Consider the following 16295-nt stretch of genomic DNA (forward strand, 5'->3'; position numbering starts at 1 on the left):
CAATAACTGTGAGAGATCGGACGGTCATTAACTTAATCTAAACGGTAAGTTTTAAAATTATGTGTGACCCGGACGATCTATTAAACGTGTCTCTATCTCTGTAACAAAAAGACTCGTACTGTTCATATATACATGGAGAACGAAAGAAACAACATATGTGGCTCTTTTTAAAAAAATGGAGCAGATCCTGTCAACTTTGATTGATGATCTAATAGACATTCACATCAGGGCCACCAATGCTAGTCTTTGTGTTAGAGATATAAGCGGCCTGGCGTGGTTCTGATGAAATCACACCAAGAATTGCTTTGGTTAATTAGTATTAGTACACCAATCATGTCTAGTGGCTCAATTAATCCTCAATCTTGAATCTGAGGGAAGGAATGTGTTTCATGCTTGTTTATGGAGGCTATAGAATCTGCTATGTTCTCAGTAGTCAGTTAAACTCTCTAAACATCCATTTCATTTATATTGAACATAAAACTAGAACAATCTTTCTCTCTTATCAGATAACCTACAGAATTACAGAATAATGTATTCCTTTTTCTGGGAAAACATCCATTTCATTTATAACCAAAAACACATGGTAATATTTTCTTTGAACAAATCTCCATAGATTACAGACAAGATAAAAAGCCGAAAACTAGAAAAATGTTGCAGATATGAGTCTTTAAAAACACACAAAGAAAAAAGAAAAACTCTTCTTCTCCTTCCAATTTGGTCACAACACAACATGTTCTTCAGCGCTCTTAAAGTGGCTTTCCACCTGTCTTGATGTCATTTCTGATTGCTCCTTGAATCATCTTAACGATGAAGTACTGACAAGTACAAAAAAAAAACGGATTTCACTTGTTTACCAAATTCGAACAAAGACAAATTCATCAAATTGTGTCACTCTTTCTTACCTGAGCGCCGATGATAAGAGGGATGAGTTTCTTTCCTCTATCATCAGAGTAAGATCCATCTACCATCTTCTTGTCTACATGAATTGCTTTCCTCTGGTTTGTTGCTACATCAGTTATTGCCTTCACCAAGTTTGGGATCCACGCTTCACCATTAGGAAGAGCCTAAACCAAACCAAGAGCAGGTAAGCAACTTTCAACAGTAGTCCCCAAGTCGGATCGAATCAGAGATTCCAAAAACTCAAACCTTTTCGTCGTTATCGTTCTTACTGCATCTTCCGCTGTTCTCTGCATACACTACCGCGATTGCAGAATCCTACAAGCCAGTAGAGAAGAATGTAACTGATTTTTGCTACAATGAATCAAACATTGGCAAAACTATTGTCGGAGATGGGTATAACCATACCTCAAATTCTTGTTTTCGCATCTTAGAACCAGCACGGATAGTTTTGAGGAGAGAATCTGATCTCTTGGAGGAAAAAGTTTCGTAGGAAAGTTCATCGGGAGGGGAAAATTGAGCATGAGTCAGAACAAGCAAGGTTTTGCACCATATCTCTTTTCCAAAGGTTTGGGTGATTGCTTTAACAACTTGCTTATCTAGCTCATCGACTCTATACACATCCAAACGATCAACATAGAGCAAGACATCTATGGTTCTGTTCACAAGAAACCTGCCCAAAATCCAAGAAACACACACAACTGTCATAAGAACTTCCACACACACACAGCTTCAGCAGAACAATATACCAATTGAGTAAAGCCTAAACAGTATTAGGCCATAATACACAATTTCAGCAGAAACCCTACAAAGTAAACAATTTTAAGCACATATTTACGTAGCTTAATTAATCACAAACATATGAGATAAGCCTATACGCAACAAGCAGATCTAATAACATCAATGAAGAGCTAGTCAAACACAAAACGTCATCCAAGCCAATCAATATAATGAAGGAGAGATTCAAATACGGACCCTTTGATTAACTCGAGGGCTTGGTGATTGACATATCCAGCTTCCACAAGTCCAGGGGTGTCAATAATGTTGATAGTGAACCCTCCCATTGTTCTTGAACACATCACTGGTCTCAAACCTTCAGCCTATAAAACCATCAATATACTTACTCAATCCACATAAATTAAATAAAGGTCAAATTCAAGCTTAGGGAAACTGAATTACGTACTTGGAAAGGACTGACACGGACGACTTGTTCACCGATAAGAGAATTGACGGTGGATGATTTGCCGACACCGCCTTTACCCAGAACAAGAACTGTCATAGAGTTCATATCCTGTAATTACAAAAAACCCCATCACCCTTATTAATCACAACGGAGAATCCGAGAAACCGACTTAACATCAAAGAAACAGGAGGAACCAAAAAAAAACAAACCTTTTGCTTCAATTTGCCGAAGAATTCAATCAGCTTTTCTTGGGTAGCCACTGGAAATTGCTGAAACCCGAGCCATTCACGAACGAGAGACCCCATCACTCCAAAACCCTTTCTAACAAAATAAGTAAAATTTTATGAGTTTTGTATTTGGTTTACAGCGCTAAAACCCTAGAGATGACGATGATACAATAAACGGTTGAAAGCGATAAGCTTTGGAGGAGCGTACCGTTGTATGAGCTTTGTGGTTTTGAGGTTTTGGAAGAAGCTCTCAAAGCGTTGTTCCGGAGAGAAAATAAAACAAAGGCATGGGTGACCTTATCGGAACTCTCTTGTTTATTAGTTGGGACTAGTTATTGGTTATTACACTTTACTCCTTTATTTCATCAATACTTTCTTTTAGTGCCTAACTCTTACGAATACAAACAATCTTAACCTCAACCCAAACCCAATCACCAATATGCATTACAGTTCATATTTTTTCATGAATCTCGGAGCAATGGAAGAGTACATTACGTGGATTAGCATAAGTGGAAGTTCAAGCGATGCTGATTCTCTCAACCTTTCTACGTTTGTACGTCAAGGAATACAAATGGTCATTGTCGGTTTCTTGAGCATGATTGTCTTCTCTCAGAACATGCAACGGTTTTCTCAGGACCTTGGCTTCCCTCTGAAAGTTATTACCATACAAAATCCTCTTGGTTTTGGTGTCGGCTGTTTCAGAGCCTCTGTCAACAGTGCTCAGCTTAAAACCAGGAGACTTCAGGTGGTAACGGACATATTCTTCTTGCTTTAGAGCCAGATTATCTTCTGTGATGGAGTAATTTGAAACACCAAGACCTCTGGGGATAGTTTGTGTTGGATCATGCAACACCGGTTCTACCTTGTCAATTGAGCTTCGTGTAGTTTCCAAATAGGTTAAGAAAGGGTCTTGGTGATTCAGTGAGCATTTTGGGAGTTGTGCGATAGAACAGGCGATCCTTCCGTAGGGTGGTTTCTCAAATCTCGTACCTAAGTAAGGAGACGCTGCAAATCTAATATTCTTTGAACCGGTTTCATGGATTTGCAGGAGACTGTTTCCTGGAGTTACTACATAGGGTTCCCTGAGAATGGCAGAAGAAGATTTAGGTACCACTTTGAGAAGACCCTTTGGTAAAGTCTGATGATGATGGCCATCAGAAACAAAGCTGGAACCTTGGTACCCGAATATTCCTTTCTCAGTTATCTTTATCTTGAGACTGTTCTTGGAGCTGCCAATGCGAGGGAAGGTTAAACTTTTCGTTCTATTTCTTTCCACAGGTTTCACTACTTTGGGAGTTTTGAATCTACACGAAGCACTTTCCATTTCCCCAGATGGAACTCTATTAAGGTCCAGTAGCTTGAGACTACCGGTTTGCGTTTGTTCTGACCAAAGAAGGAGTCTTGCCTTATTGCTCAGTTTCTTTCCATACTGAACCCACAACCTTTGCATCTCCGTGAATGTCTTGATCAGCTTTTCATGATAGAACTTCAAAGAGTAGTAATACTTTCTCCTCTTGACGAACATTACCCCTTCTTTGCAACAAGCTACCTTTGGAGCAAACAATCCTCCTCTCAAATCTTTGTAAAACCTATCCTCTGGATTCCCAAAATACAAATTAGCGCCTCCAAGAAGCTCCCGCATCGTCAAAGTGAATGTCTGTTGATCCATATCTGGCAGAAAACATGAGAGGAAGAATATTTCTTCTTCAGTCAGAGATGAGTTCCATGTCTCAACAGACAATATCTTCGTTAAATCTTGTAGATCATAGAGCTCGTATGGTATGTTACAGAGCTGACCTTCTACCATAGCTAACTCACAGTTAGCTTCCTCAATGTCGTAATCATCAGAGTCATCTTCCGAGTCTAGCACCTCTCCAACACTAGTCCTCTTCCGCAGTGTTTGATTCACTATCCTCATAACACAAAATACTTCAAATCCCTAACCTCAAGCTCAGTAAAAAGGACCAAACGCAGGATACCTAAATACAAAAACGTTAAAGACTCATCATCAACAATTTACAATTACAGAGACAACCTCCCAGATCAGAATCGATCTCGGATTCATAAGAATCTCGGCACTAATCGCCTCCGGTGAGTTTAAAACCCTACCGGAACAAATTTCAAATTCACAATTACAGAGAAATTGATCCGAAGCCTTAAAAGACGAACTTACCAGCAGCTCTAACGACAGATGAAATTAGCAACTTAGGGTTGAAGAAACCATATCCGTTCGTCTGCAGATGAGAAGTACTCCATCGCCTTCGAAGATTCTCTCTGCTCCTTTCTAGAGGTTTCTATGGCTTTTCGATGCTTCAACGCCACCAGGTAGAGAGGCTTAATTAATTAGCTACTGTTACTGTGTAATTTGATTTTTTGTAACTAAAGCCGCCTAAAGTAACCCCCTTGAGATCAGATTACTTTAACTAATCATACTTAATTTGTGATTAATTAATATCTTGGGCCGTATTATGACTATCCAATTGGGCATATAATTGCACAATGACTGCCTTAAAGCACATAGGCCCATAGAAATGTTTCCACGTTTCAAACATCATAGTCAGGTTAATTAAAATCATTTTTAAATAATGATTAACAATCAAGTAAGTGGAACAAATCGACGGTCAGGATCTTCTACTTGAAGTAATATTGATCTGTCATTCTCCCTCTTGATTGAAGATAAAGCTTCTTCTCTCTATCTCGAAAGAAAACGTCCATTTAGAGAGAGAGATACCTTTTTTTTTTCCAAAACTCTCTCTGGCAAATCATTTGTTTCAGTTTTGGAACTCATCGAGGGGATTGCGAGAGAGAGAGAGAGATTAGATTCATGGCTGAGAATTGTATTAAACTTCACTTGGCCTCTGTTTTCTTGCTTTTAGGGATTATAATTTCATCCTTCAACCTTCAGGTATTTAAAACCTTCACAATAACCCCTGTTTAAAATTGCTTAACAAAGATCGATGTTTATGGATGTTATTGCTTTCTTCTAGTTCTGATCTATACTTATTTGAATGGAATACATACTTTATGGTTTTATATTTGTTTAAAGTTTTGATTTTTTTAAAGCTGGTTTTTTTATTATCTTAATCTCAGGGTATTGCAGCAGAGAACCTTTCTAAGCAGAAGCTTTCCTCACGGATTCTTCAGGTTTTGATTCCACCTAATTCATGGTTGATCGTCTCTTTTTAGATTTGCCTTATCGTTGTTGATGATGAATTTTTTTTTGCAGAATGAGATTGTCAATGAAGTCAATGGCAATCCAAAAGCTGGTTGGAAAGCTGCTTTGAATGATCGCTTTGCAAACGCCACCGTGAGTTTATTATTGTTATTATGAGCTTAGAAAGATTTATTTACTCTTTTTGTCTGTGTGTGTGTGTGTAGAGATGTAAATGCGTATAAACTGTTCCTTGATAAGACTTGTGTTTTTGTGTATCTATGTGTAGGTTGCAGAGTTTAAGCGCCTCCTTGGTGTGAAACCCACACCAAAGACTGAATTTTTGGGTGCACCTATTGTAAGCCATGATTTATCTTTGAAGCTTCCAAAAGAATTTGATGCTAGAACCGCTTGGTCACAGTGCACCACTATTGGAAGGATCTTAGGTCGGTTTTTAATCTCTTAGATTTCCATTTTTTTTACTATATTCTATCCAATGGATTTACTGACTCTTCTTATGTTATGTGTCATATCCTATCCTCGATTTTCTCACTAAAGATCAGGTGACACATCATCATTCGAGTTTGTTTTATACAGAATGATTTGTTACTCAGATCGATGATAACATCTTAGTTTTTTTTGTTTGTTTAGGGTCACTGTGGTTCTTGCTGGGCATTTGGTGCTGTTGAATCACTCTCCGACAGGTTCTGCATCAAATATAACATGGTAACGCAGATTGCTCCATGAACCCAAGATTGATGATTGTTGGTGTCTCTCTCATTTCGAAATATTTAATATTAGTTTCTTTGATGCAGAACATTTCTTTGTCTGTCAACGATCTCTTAGCATGTTGTGGATTCCTTTGCGGTCAAGGTTGTAATGGTGGATACCCAATTGCTGCATGGCGCTACTTTAAGCACCACGGTGTAGTAACCGAAGAGGTAAATTCTCATTTTAGCTGCACAGACCATATGTTAATGGCAAAGTGGTTAAAATTTATAGAGCTTTGCAATGTTCTTGGTTCTTCAGTGTGATCCATACTTTGACAATACTGGTTGCTCTCATCCTGGATGTGAACCCGCTTACCCTACACCAAAATGTGTGAGGAAATGTGCTAGCGGAAACCAGCTTTGGCGTGAATCAAAACACTATGGTGTTAGCGCGTACAAGGTCAGATCTCACCCTGAAGACATTATGGCAGAAGTTTACAAAAACGGACCTGTTGAGGTTGCCTTTACCGTTTACGAGGTAACTACTAGGTTTTAGATTGATCAAACATATTACTGAGTATGAAAATCCACAATTTTCATGGATCTTTTGTTCTTCAGGACTTTGCTCATTACAAATCTGGAGTATACAAGCACATAACTGGTGCTAACATTGGAGGTCATGCTGTTAAACTTATTGGCTGGGGAACTTCTGAAGACGGCGAAGATTATTGGGTATGAAATCCGCTATTTAACACATTGGAGTTCGAGTTTGTGGCTGCAAACTTCATAATATTTTTGACTTTTTGTTCTTTTGAATTGGTTGCAGTTGCTTGCAAATCAGTGGAACCGAAGCTGGGGTGATGTAAGTTTTTCTCCTCTCCAATCATTTTTTTTTTACTTTTGACCGTCCAAGCAGCAACATTCGAATTCCTGAGAAAATACAGAACCTGAGATATATAGTATGTGAAAATTTCAGGATGGTTACTTCAAGATCAGGAGAGGAACAAACGAATGCGGCATCGAACATGGTGTTGTAGCCGGTTTACCTTCAGACAGGAACGTATTTAAAGGTATTACCACTTCAGATGATCTTCTTGTTTCCTCATTTTAAACAAGATGTTGTGTCTCCTCTGCTCTGTAATATATAATTTCCCACTGTTGTTGTTGTTGCTAATGAAATAGTTAAACGTAAACCCAAAAATAAAATATATATAGCTTTTGTTCATATTCAATTTTACATGTGTCCTTTTCTGTACATTCTAATTTTTCCTGTTTTGTATCTATACTGCTTCATTCTGCACTATGTGTGACCAATGGTGGATACTTGAGGTTTCTAAGTTTACTAGATTGCTCTGCGATAAGCTGAGCAGTAGTATTAGGACCTTCTTGCATAAAAACCTCGTACCCATCACCTAATAGACCGGTTCTATTGGTCGTAAGTTGCCAGAAAACTCCACCAGTACACGAACCGCCGGTTCTTGCACTGTCGTAGATGACATTGTAGACTCTCTTGAAAAACTTGTTCCGTTTCTCTAAGCTGAAACCAGGATACTTTGATGATTTCCCAAACTCTGTTATTAGTAAAGGCTTCTTGATGATAGTTTCACAGTCTTCGATGTGTGCTGCGATCCATCTGTCCACAAATGTATCTTGTTCTCCTGTTCTTGCGCTCTGTAATGGTAGCCTGATATTGATTTGGTAGGAAGAGATAATGAAACAGAGACTGTGTTATAAAGACAAGAAACCAGAAACACACAAAAACCCAATTTTGATCCAGTGAATAGAGACTGATGACTTACCAAGAATCCGGGTAGATATGGATAGTGGTGAAATCGATATCCGGAATTTGGTTATTGGAGATGAAATCTGTACCGGTTGAGACCGTGCTGCCAGGGTTGTAACCCGTTCTTTCCGGTTTAGACTCTCCGTAAAACCCTTCAAGCCCTATTTCCAGCAAGTGGTTCGAGTCTATGGACTTAACGAAACTAGCCATTTCCTTCACCCAGTTCTGCACGCACAAAAGAAAACGAAACCGTTAAAGTATGTAATACATAGTATATGTTAACACAATTATACAGAGGAGAGAGCGAGAGAGATGACCTGACCTGAAGAATAGTAGAACCAGTAGAATCGTTGCAGCGAGGTTCATTGATGAGTTCCCATGAGAAGATGGTTGGGTCGTCTTTGTACATTCGACCAGTGATTGTGTTTTTCCTCGTCAACACGGCCTGTTTCATTATTTTGTCAAACCGTCGGTTTAGGTCGGTACAAATATACAAAATTCTAAATCTGATCCTTACAAAAAAAAAATATATATTTAAATTTGAGGGACATTTGTCAAGATTAGTAATTTTTTGGATTTGGTACATTTGTCATATTTGTTGATTATTTTTAATTGATTAAAACCTAACTTTTGACATTTCAAAACCGTCGTCGGTTATCTCGCGTTAACGTGTACCAATATACTCTAAAATCCTTTTGGCCTGTAACGTGCCGTGTTACATATGATGATCTCGATTTATATTTCACATTCACTGATACTTATCTCTCTACTCAATATGATGAGATTAAATGTCTATATTACTTTACCTTCACGTGGTTCTTGTAGAATTGCTTGACAGCTGAGTTTGTGTAGAATTCATCCGGTTCATCTAAACCGGCCCATTCCACGTACTTTTTTCTCCCTCCATAATCCTCGTAATTATTGACTAAACTAATTATCAATTTAATATTAAACCTTCCAGCTTCATAGACCACAAAGTCTAGCCCCTGCTGACACCAAAACCTTGTATCAGTAGTCAGTAGTATTCACAAAACACAATAATTTGTTGTTAATATTTTATTAGTCAATCATCAATCATGTTAAGGTTCTTTTAATAGGTCAACAAATAAGGTATATACTACTATAGTAAGCTATCTGGTACCAACTTTATGCTTCTAATTATTACATATTAAATATGATTAACAATATGAAATTCTATCTATGCGTTTTTGTCATTTTTGCGGGTTATTCACTTTATACATATATATATAAGCGTAATGAAAAGGACGCGACAATTCTTTTTTCAAGAAAGAACAAAGAAGTTTGAAGTTCGTTTGTCGGGAAGTCATATTTGAAATTTGAATTCTTCAATGTATGAATTCAAACAGGCAATGGTAATCGAAAGGATTATTATACACATATGACGACCATAATTACAATTACAAGTCAATCGTTTATTTATAATTAACTCCGTATATTAGCGATTAGCGAATGATTCAAACAAATACAAAAAGGGGAAAATATAAGAATATATGTGAGATAGGATGATAAATTTTACCAAAACAATAAATAAGCTAACGATCAAATCATATAAGAAAAAATTAGTTTATATATGCATGCGTGTTAATTACCTTGAAAACGTCTTCACTATAGAAGCCAGGAGAGATCTGAAGAGGAATGTAATCTCCTTCGTTGAAACCCCAAATCCTAGCGACGTTCATTCCCACGACGGAGGCTTGTCGGAGCGCCGTCGTAACGGTGATTCTTCCTCTAGACGCCGTGTCGGCCGCAGTGGTCATCATCCAATAAGCATTGAAGCCGTTTAAGTAGACTTGTTCTCCGTTCAACACGAACTGCGTGCCGTTTCTCCCCACGAAGTCTGTCTTCACGGCGACGCAAATGCGGTTGTTTCCGATGAGTAACGGAAGAAGAAAGAAGAAAAACGGTGAGATGTTCAACATTGTGAAAAAAAGTTTGCCGACTTGAAAGAAAGAGAATGACACAACATGAAACTTTATAGACATTTGTGTGTGTTTGTGTTATATATACATTACAGATGGCTTAGTGCCTACGTATTTAAACACTATATATTTTTGTCACTATGTTGCCTAAGCTTATTTGAAAAGTATATATGTACACGGAACGCGTGAATTAGATTTATATAAAGTTTAATTCTTTTTATTTTAACGTTTATTAAAATCATTTTCAAAATTCTATTATGGGGTTAAGGAAACTATTATATTACAAACTAACATAATTTATTTAAAAATAATTATACCTTTTATGTTTGGCTTAAAATAAGTAATAGTTTTGTTTAAGAAATACATATAATTTTTTGTTTGGTTAAGGTGAACTGTTAAGCAAATATCATATTTTCCAATAAGTCATCATAAGGAAACATAACTTTTCGGTTTGTATAACATATATATGATGCAAAAAAATAAAATAATATGATTTATGGGTTAAAGAAAATGATACGAAACCATCGCGCTAATTATTTGGTTTTGAATATTAGGATGACACGCGTGTGGGGTGGAGCTATCATAGTTAAGCTAGTACAGATGTAAGATAATTTTTATGTCGATCACTCAATTATGTAAGATGAATTACTAAATTTAAATTCTCAACAGAGATAATAATTGAAAAAGAGAAACTTCATATGGATTTTGTAAAGCTCCAAAATTGATGTTAATAGATATCAAAGACATTGGGGGTCCATTATGTTTTAGTCTTTAAATAAAGAACATTTAAACCTATCTGCCAAATAGCTAAAAAACCTGTAATAATGTTTTAGAACATTAGAAATAAATAATTTGGTGTACACAATGTGAAATGAGATCTTCTAACTTGGACCATTCTTTGTTCTCAAGTTTTGTTTTATCGTTATTGGGCCCTTTGATAAGCCTTTATATTTTGTGTGCTAAGTTTACAATTGAAGAGTCTCTTTTATTGTTAATCCATATATTTTAATCAGTATACCAATTTAAATTTGTTAGCTTATAAAGAAACTGATCAAAACATGAACAGACAGACTATCAGATTTGCTTTTACGTTCTGATTTGTACGAAAATTTGTAATCAGTTTTTTTTTTTTTGGGTTCATTTGTCTTCTAAAGTTTATCAAGTACAGAGATTTTTAATTTCTATATGTATAATCTTCATTTTTGACCGTAAGAAACAAAAAATCTTTATCCTAATATTAATTAGTCGATCGGGCGGCTGGGTTAATGTGGGACTTTGATCAAATGAAGCCATGTGATATAAGAACGAGAACGTACCTCTAGATATGCCATCATATTAGGGACCTTAATGATTATCGCATGACAGATAATGTTAAGTTACGTACAGAAGAATTAGACTCATTTTCTTTATTGCACGACAGTCTTGTCCAATATTGAATATCTTCGAAAGTTCAATTGATAGTTTCCAACTATTTGATTAACAAAAGTAACCACATATAGGCATATAGCTAAAAGGGTGTTTCGAGATTTGGAATTGGATAATGGTTATATGAAACCTATTAGTAAAATCAATACTGATGTTTTGGTTTCAATAAATGATAAGTATTTTCTATTAATGAACATTGGCATCAATGTTATGTTTCTTGGTGGATAAGTTGAAGAGTACTGCAGCCGTACACTACACATGTGCCATTTCCCATGTTGACGAATGAGATCATGTATATAGAATGTGCAATTATGAATTTTGTAATCAATCCATTTTTTTTGGTTTAGTCAAATAAGACAGTCTAATATAAAGAAAACAACTTCAAATAACTTAATTTTTATTTAATCAACTGTCAACTGTCCTCTTACGTACCACGGCATTTGCGAGTGAAAAGAGGACAACACTTATCAAAAACTATTTCAGAAATCTTCTCCGCAATTTAAGAATAGTTGACATGTGACTGTATGATCAGTTATAGACTATCCCGTATTAACAATGGTTAGCAAATATCGTTTTATCAACGCCGTATCATTTCGTTTTTTTCAAGTTATTCCAGTCATAAGTTGTTATAGACAACAAAATACTCAACTTATTAAATTAGAAACAAGCTTTTTGTGCCTTTTCCACTATAAATACTCACCTCGTCGCCTATCTAATATTCATCAAGTAATTAAAGCAAACACGAGCTGAACAAAACATGACGAGGATTTTCTCTTTTATCATAATCTTTCTCCTTGCGATGTTCTGCACGAGTATGATCAGCTCAGTTTCTGCAGGTTGGATGCAAGCTCATGCAACCTTCTACGGCGGAAGTGATGCTTCTGGTACAATGGGTAAGTCGTTTCTTGGGCTTTAGGGTTTCTTTCTTCTTCCCCCATAGAAACCCCTCAAAGGACCAAAGAAACCCTTCAATAGTTTTTGGTTCGAAATCGGTTATTTCTGTTATATTAAAATACAACCCGGTCGTATAGTACATAACCTATAGTATCCTTTTTTTCCTTGTCTGAATTTCAGGTGGAGCATGTGGTTACGGCAACCTCTACACCGATGGTTACGGAACAAACACGGCAGCGTTAAGCACTGCATTGTTCAACGACGGCAAATCTTGTGGCGGTTGTTACCAAATGGTCTGCGATGCAACTAAAGTGCCACAATGGTGTCTTAAAGGCAAATGGATAACAATCACAGCCACAAACTTCTGTCCTCCAAATTATGCTTTACCAAATGACAATGGAGGTTGGTGTAACCCTCCCAGGCCTCATTTCGACATGGCTCAGCCTGCATTTGAGACCATTGCTAAGTACAGAGCCGGAATAGTCCCTGTTCTCTATAGAAGGTAGCAACAAAATTCAGATTTTATTGAATTTATTCGGCATAAACCTAACAAAACCGATCAAGGTTACTATAACCACATCCACATCCTACTTTCTCTAATATAAGGGTTCGTTGGGGATGGTTATCTTGTAGGGTCGGATGTAGAAGAAGCGGAGGTATGAGATTCACAATGAACGGTAGAGATTACTTTGAGCTTGTCCTCATCTCAAATGTAGGAGGTGCAGGTGAAATTTCCCAAGTATGGATAAAAGGCTCTAAAAGCAGCAAATGGGAAACAATGTCAAGAAACTGGGGATCTAATTGGCAAAGCCTTACTTACCTTAATGGCCAAAGTCTCTCATTCAAAATCCAAACCAGTAATGGCAAAATCAAGACAGCACTCAATGTAGTTCCTTCTAATTGGCAGTTTGGTCAAAGCTTTAAGAGCAACTTAAACTTTTGAAAGCAAACTTTTCTATGGACAATGTAAATGAAATCTTGTTTCCTTGAATGAAATGTTACAGAATTCCAATACAACATACATCTAGCATCCAAAAGTGTTACCCGGTCAAGGATGAAGTCTGGAAATATATTTTTACTTTATCTCCGCATTACACGGTTACGCTCTCTCTTGCGAAATCGTTCCAACATGATTTGATCAGTTGCTGCTTGTCTGCTTTTCCCTGAATCAGCATTATTATTACTAATAGTAGTAGATGGTTTAGCTCCTTCACCATCTGCTTGAGCTCCTCTATCTTTGTATAGCTCAGGATGTTCTGCTTATTAAGATTTTATACCGATCTAGATTAAAATCCACACACACATAGACTAACAAATGGAAAAGAGAAAGGGATTGACAAGGCAATACCTCTTCTAAGCTTCTCAGCATAATCTTTCCCACGTTGGAAATAATCCGCACTATAACTAGATGGAATACTAAACTCTGATTTTGGCCGACCCATAAGCCTCTTCTCTTGCAAAAGCTTCTTGGCAGCTTCTGTTTCTTCAATGTTCTTCAGCTTATATCTATACCATCCACCCAAAAACACAAACCATTAGTCTTTAAAACACTCAAAACGTTTATCATCAAATCAAAGAAAGTGTATTTTAACTATTCATACTCGATTGGGAGTTGTACTTCTGCTATTCCGGTAGTCCACTGTGTTGAGCTCTCTTCCGAACTACGCTTCTTAACCTGAGAAAGAAGGTGTTTAGTAACAACATTCGTAATCCCCTGTAACACATAAACACTAAAACCAACCAATGTGTTACATTAGGCAAAGCAACTTACTTTAAGATGATCAGGAATCTTATATAACTCATCTTCCACTCGCTTCAACTCGTTCTCAACCTCCTCCGCATCATCAATATTTTTCCCCCTCTTCTTAGCCAATTCTTGTTCAATGTACTTTACCCTAAAGAATCAAAAACAATCCTTAAAACACTTACAAAGACAGCTCACTCTAGCTCAATCAAAATTAGGTTAAAATTTTTGAATGGAGAGATTTGCTTACATGTTGGGATCTTCAATCAAAACAGCAGTCTCTTGAGCAAAAGTATCTTGCAACACAAGCTCCTCTTTCTCTCCTTCAGCTTCAGGTTTCTCCACTGGTTTCACTTTTCCGATGCTGCTATATTGCGCCGCCGTTGAAGATAAAGCTGGGATCCCTAATTTTCTCTCTCTCTGCTTCTGCAAAAACTTCACCTCCTCCAATGCCAATCTGTAGATCAACCAAAGATCGAAACTTTTTAACAACCCATCACACTAATTGAAGAAACGGAAAAAAAAAATTAAAACCCTAAAAGTGGTGATTTTTTTCAATTTAGGACTGACCTTCGCTTCTCTTCTTCATCTAAATTCGCAGCTTTGTTTACATCATTATCTTCTTCTTCCTCGAAGCTACGCTTCCTGAAGTTTCTCTTCGGCGGCATCGCAATCAGAATCTATCGGATTCCTGAAAGAGCTAACGGTGCTTAAAGACGACGGCGACGACGAAGACGAACTCACTCTAGGCTTTTAGATTGATCTGACTCTCCGTCGGCTAAAATCTCCAGCCAAACGTATCGTTTTAATATGGGCCCTATCAGTTAGCCCATTATAAAATTATTTCAGGCCCTAGTAGTGAGCCCATTATACGATTATTTCAGGCCCACATTAGTTTTTGTTCAATTTAGAAGTGTTTCATCAACCTAGTCCAAGCTCAAGGACGAACACTTGGTTTACAAGCAAGCAGCCCTTAAATACAAGTGCACTAAAGAAAAAGATTTGGATTTTATTTATTTTAAGTAAATTTTATTTTGTAAAACAATGTAACTCACAATGATAAGATAGTTACTGCAGTATTATTTTGTCTTAGTTACCATAATAACATCAGTGAAAACAAATCTAGGTTTCTCATCATGAAACCGTTAATTACAATATCGTCGTTTTAGATTATTTTTTAGTGGCTAGCCTTTCCTTAATCTTATCAACCATCTTAGTTCCCACCTGAAAAGTCTTAGTCAACACATCTTCCGGCAACGCAGGCTCCGTCGCAAAAAGCGCCGCCGCAACGGAAACCGTCCCCGGCAACTGACTATTAAACGCTGACAAAACCGACGCTGGAGATTTCCCATTATTCTTCTGAAAATGCACGAGCCCTCTTGGAAAAACGAAAACTTCACCAATCTTTATGGTTTTAGAGAAAAGCTTATTAGCTGTTGTAATAAACCCAACTTCGAGCTCTCCTTCGAGGACGTAGACGACTTCTGTGGCTCGTGGGTTAGTGTGAGGTGGGTTTAAACCACCCGGCGCATAGTCTATACGCGCTAAGGAGACGGAGAGAGTGTTGAGGCCGGGGATCTTCTCCACGTTTGCTCCCGTCACAGCGGAACCGGAGGTGGAGTTAATGACGGCTGGTTTTGAGATTCCGGCGAAGAAGAAGTCTGACGCCGTGATGTTTGACGTTTCCTTGCATGGAAATCCATTCAGTTTGGTTCCTGCGATGGGCACATCATATCGAGTGGTTCATGTTATGTATTATATTATCTTGAAACAGTCAACTTGATATTATTAGTGTAATATGTAAGTCCACAAAATCTCTAATTTCAACTTACCGCTGTTTCTTAAGAAAAGAAAAAAAAAATTAGACAAGAGTTTCATAGAGTTTGAGATGACCCTAATTATAAATAGACGTTAGGATAAATTAAATTAACAGAGGTAATTTCTACCGTGAGATTTATCGGCAACGCAGAGATCTTGAAGAGCATCAGGATCATATGCACGTGTTGAAGTGATAATACAAGATAACACGATGATAATAGAAATTCTTGAAATCATCATGACTCCAAATTAAATATTAAGGAAAATATGAGTTTTATTTGATTATGAGAAAAGAGAGGCTCGAAGTTTTTGATACTTATAGAATCATAGACCAGTTTTGATTGACAAGACATTTGCTTGACAAAAAATCCAAACATTTCATTTGTCTTGACCAAACTAAGAAATGTACGTCATAGCTAATTAGTAGGTAAAACGATGACTTTCTGACATTGTTTTTCACTAAAGCCAAGTCTTGTTAAAACATATATTTGGTAAAATAACGAATATGTATGTGTGTAGATTT

At 37.1% G+C, this 16295-nt stretch overlaps 6 protein-coding genes across 11 annotated transcripts; 2 read left to right on the plus strand and 4 right to left on the minus strand.

The window, feature by feature from the left end:
• Positions 1-538: 538 nt before the first annotated feature.
• Positions 539-4751, minus strand: LOC104754197 (translocase of chloroplast 33, chloroplastic). 5 transcript variants are annotated; one of them, XM_010476337.2, is made up of 10 exons: positions 4481-4698; positions 4105-4286; positions 2516-3978; positions 2290-2397; positions 2081-2188; positions 1873-1997; positions 1306-1570; positions 1147-1215; positions 903-1064; positions 539-815 (listed from the first exon to the last, which is right to left on the minus strand). In XM_010476337.2, exons 4-10 carry the CDS (start codon positions 2383-2385, stop codon positions 747-749), a joined length of 894 nt encoding a protein of 297 aa, XP_010474639.1. In that variant the 5' UTR covers positions 2386-2397; positions 2516-3978; positions 4105-4286; positions 4481-4698; the 3' UTR covers positions 539-746. The 5 variants fall into 5 exon arrangements, with proteins under 5 accessions (XP_010474639.1, XP_087351221.1, XP_010474638.1 ...); XM_087495095.1 differs by having other exon boundaries at positions 2290-2401; XM_010476336.3 differs by having other exon boundaries at positions 2290-2401; positions 2516-4286.
• Positions 4752-4932: 181 nt separating this feature from the next.
• Positions 4933-7400, plus strand: LOC104754200 (cathepsin B-like protease 2). The gene is given in 11 exon segments (XM_087495096.1): positions 4933-5212; positions 5398-5451; positions 5534-5614; positions 5748-5990; positions 5992-6021; positions 6110-6184; positions 6274-6399; positions 6488-6706; positions 6787-6900; positions 6995-7030; positions 7145-7400. Coding segments are annotated over 11 exon segments (1194 nt in total). The 5' UTR covers positions 4933-5131; the 3' UTR covers positions 7280-7400.
• On the minus strand, positions 7351-10061 carry LOC104754199 (mannan endo-1,4-beta-mannosidase 1-like). 2 transcript variants are annotated; one of them, XR_015586718.1, is made up of 5 exons: positions 9562-9977; positions 8758-8937; positions 8269-8396; positions 7968-8176; positions 7351-7852 (listed from the first exon to the last, which is right to left on the minus strand). XR_015586718.1 is itself a non-coding variant. In XM_010476341.3 (5 exons), exons 1-5 carry the CDS (start codon positions 9952-9954, stop codon positions 7459-7461), a joined length of 1299 nt encoding a protein of 432 aa, XP_010474643.1. In that variant the 5' UTR covers positions 9955-10061; the 3' UTR covers positions 7351-7458. The 2 variants fall into 2 exon arrangements, 1 of the variants encoding a protein (XP_010474643.1); XM_010476341.3 differs by having other exon boundaries at positions 8274-8396; positions 9562-10061.
• A 1972-nt stretch (positions 10062-12033) lies between these two features.
• Positions 12034-13240, plus strand: LOC104754201 (putative expansin-A17). Its single transcript, XM_010476343.2, has 3 exons — positions 12034-12209; positions 12391-12712; positions 12844-13240. Exons 1-3 carry the CDS (start codon positions 12074-12076, stop codon positions 13151-13153), a joined length of 768 nt encoding a protein of 255 aa, XP_010474645.1. The 5' UTR covers positions 12034-12073; the 3' UTR covers positions 13154-13240.
• On the minus strand, positions 13178-14730 carry LOC104754202 (protein COP1 SUPPRESSOR 2). Its single transcript, XM_010476344.2, has 6 exons — positions 14525-14730; positions 14205-14411; positions 13982-14105; positions 13812-13885; positions 13559-13716; positions 13178-13466 (listed from the first exon to the last, which is right to left on the minus strand). The coding sequence occupies exons 1-6, from the start codon at positions 14620-14622 to the stop codon at positions 13291-13293; spliced, it is 837 nt and encodes a 278-aa protein (XP_010474646.2). The 5' UTR covers positions 14623-14730; the 3' UTR covers positions 13178-13290.
• Positions 14731-14943: 213 nt separating this feature from the next.
• Positions 14944-16158, minus strand: LOC104754203 (germin-like protein subfamily 2 member 2). Its single transcript, XM_010476345.3, has 2 exons — positions 15901-16158; positions 14944-15669 (listed from the first exon to the last, which is right to left on the minus strand). Exons 1-2 carry the CDS (start codon positions 16010-16012, stop codon positions 15125-15127), a joined length of 657 nt encoding a protein of 218 aa, XP_010474647.1. The 5' UTR covers positions 16013-16158; the 3' UTR covers positions 14944-15124.
• Between the last annotated feature and the right edge of the window lie 137 nt (positions 16159-16295).

This window comes from Camelina sativa, chromosome 17 (assembly GCF_030686135.1).
Source record: "Camelina sativa cultivar CO46 ecotype springtype chromosome 17, ASM3068613v1".
NCBI lineage: Eukaryota > Viridiplantae > Streptophyta > Magnoliopsida > Brassicales > Brassicaceae > Camelina > Camelina sativa.

Coding starts and splice junctions, on each gene's coding strand:
- LOC104754203 (XM_010476345.3), bottom strand. CDS start 16,012: ATGATGATTTCAAGAATTTCTATTATCATCGTGTTATCTTGTATTATC. Junction 15,670..15,900: donor CGTTGCCGATAAATCTCACG/GTAGAAATTACC, acceptor TGCCCATCGCAG/GAACCAAACTGAATGGATTT.
- LOC104754197 (XM_087495093.1), bottom strand. CDS start 4,225: ATGAGGATAGTGAATCAAACACTGCGGAAGAGGACTAGTGTTGGAGAG.
- LOC104754201 (XM_010476343.2), top strand. CDS start 12,074: ATGACGAGGATTTTCTCTTTTATCATAATCTTTCTCCTTGCGATGTTC. Junction 12,210..12,390: donor TGATGCTTCTGGTACAATGG/GTAAGTCGTTTC, acceptor TCTGAATTTCAG/GTGGAGCATGTGGTTACGGC. Junction 12,713..12,843: donor GTCCCTGTTCTCTATAGAAG/GTAGCAACAAAA, acceptor GTTATCTTGTAG/GGTCGGATGTAGAAGAAGCG.
- LOC104754199 (XM_010476341.3), bottom strand. CDS start 9,954: ATGTCTATAAAGTTTCATGTTGTGTCATTCTCTTTCTTTCAAGTCGGC. Junction 8,938..9,561: donor ATAGTGAAGACGTTTTCAAG/GTAATTAACACG, acceptor TGGTGTCAGCAG/GGGCTAGACTTTGTGGTCTA. Junction 8,177..8,273: donor CTGGTTCTACTATTCTTCAG/GTCAGGTCATCT, acceptor TTGTGCGTGCAG/AACTGGGTGAAGGAAATGGC.
- LOC104754202 (XM_010476344.2), bottom strand. CDS start 14,622: ATGCCGCCGAAGAGAAACTTCAGGAAGCGTAGCTTCGAGGAAGAAGAA. Junction 14,106..14,204: donor TTGATTGAAGATCCCAACAT/GTAAGCAAATCT, acceptor TTGATTCTTTAG/GGTAAAGTACATTGAACAAG. Junction 13,717..13,811: donor GAAGTACAACTCCCAATCGA/GTATGAATAGTT, acceptor TGGATGGTATAG/ATATAAGCTGAAGAACATTG.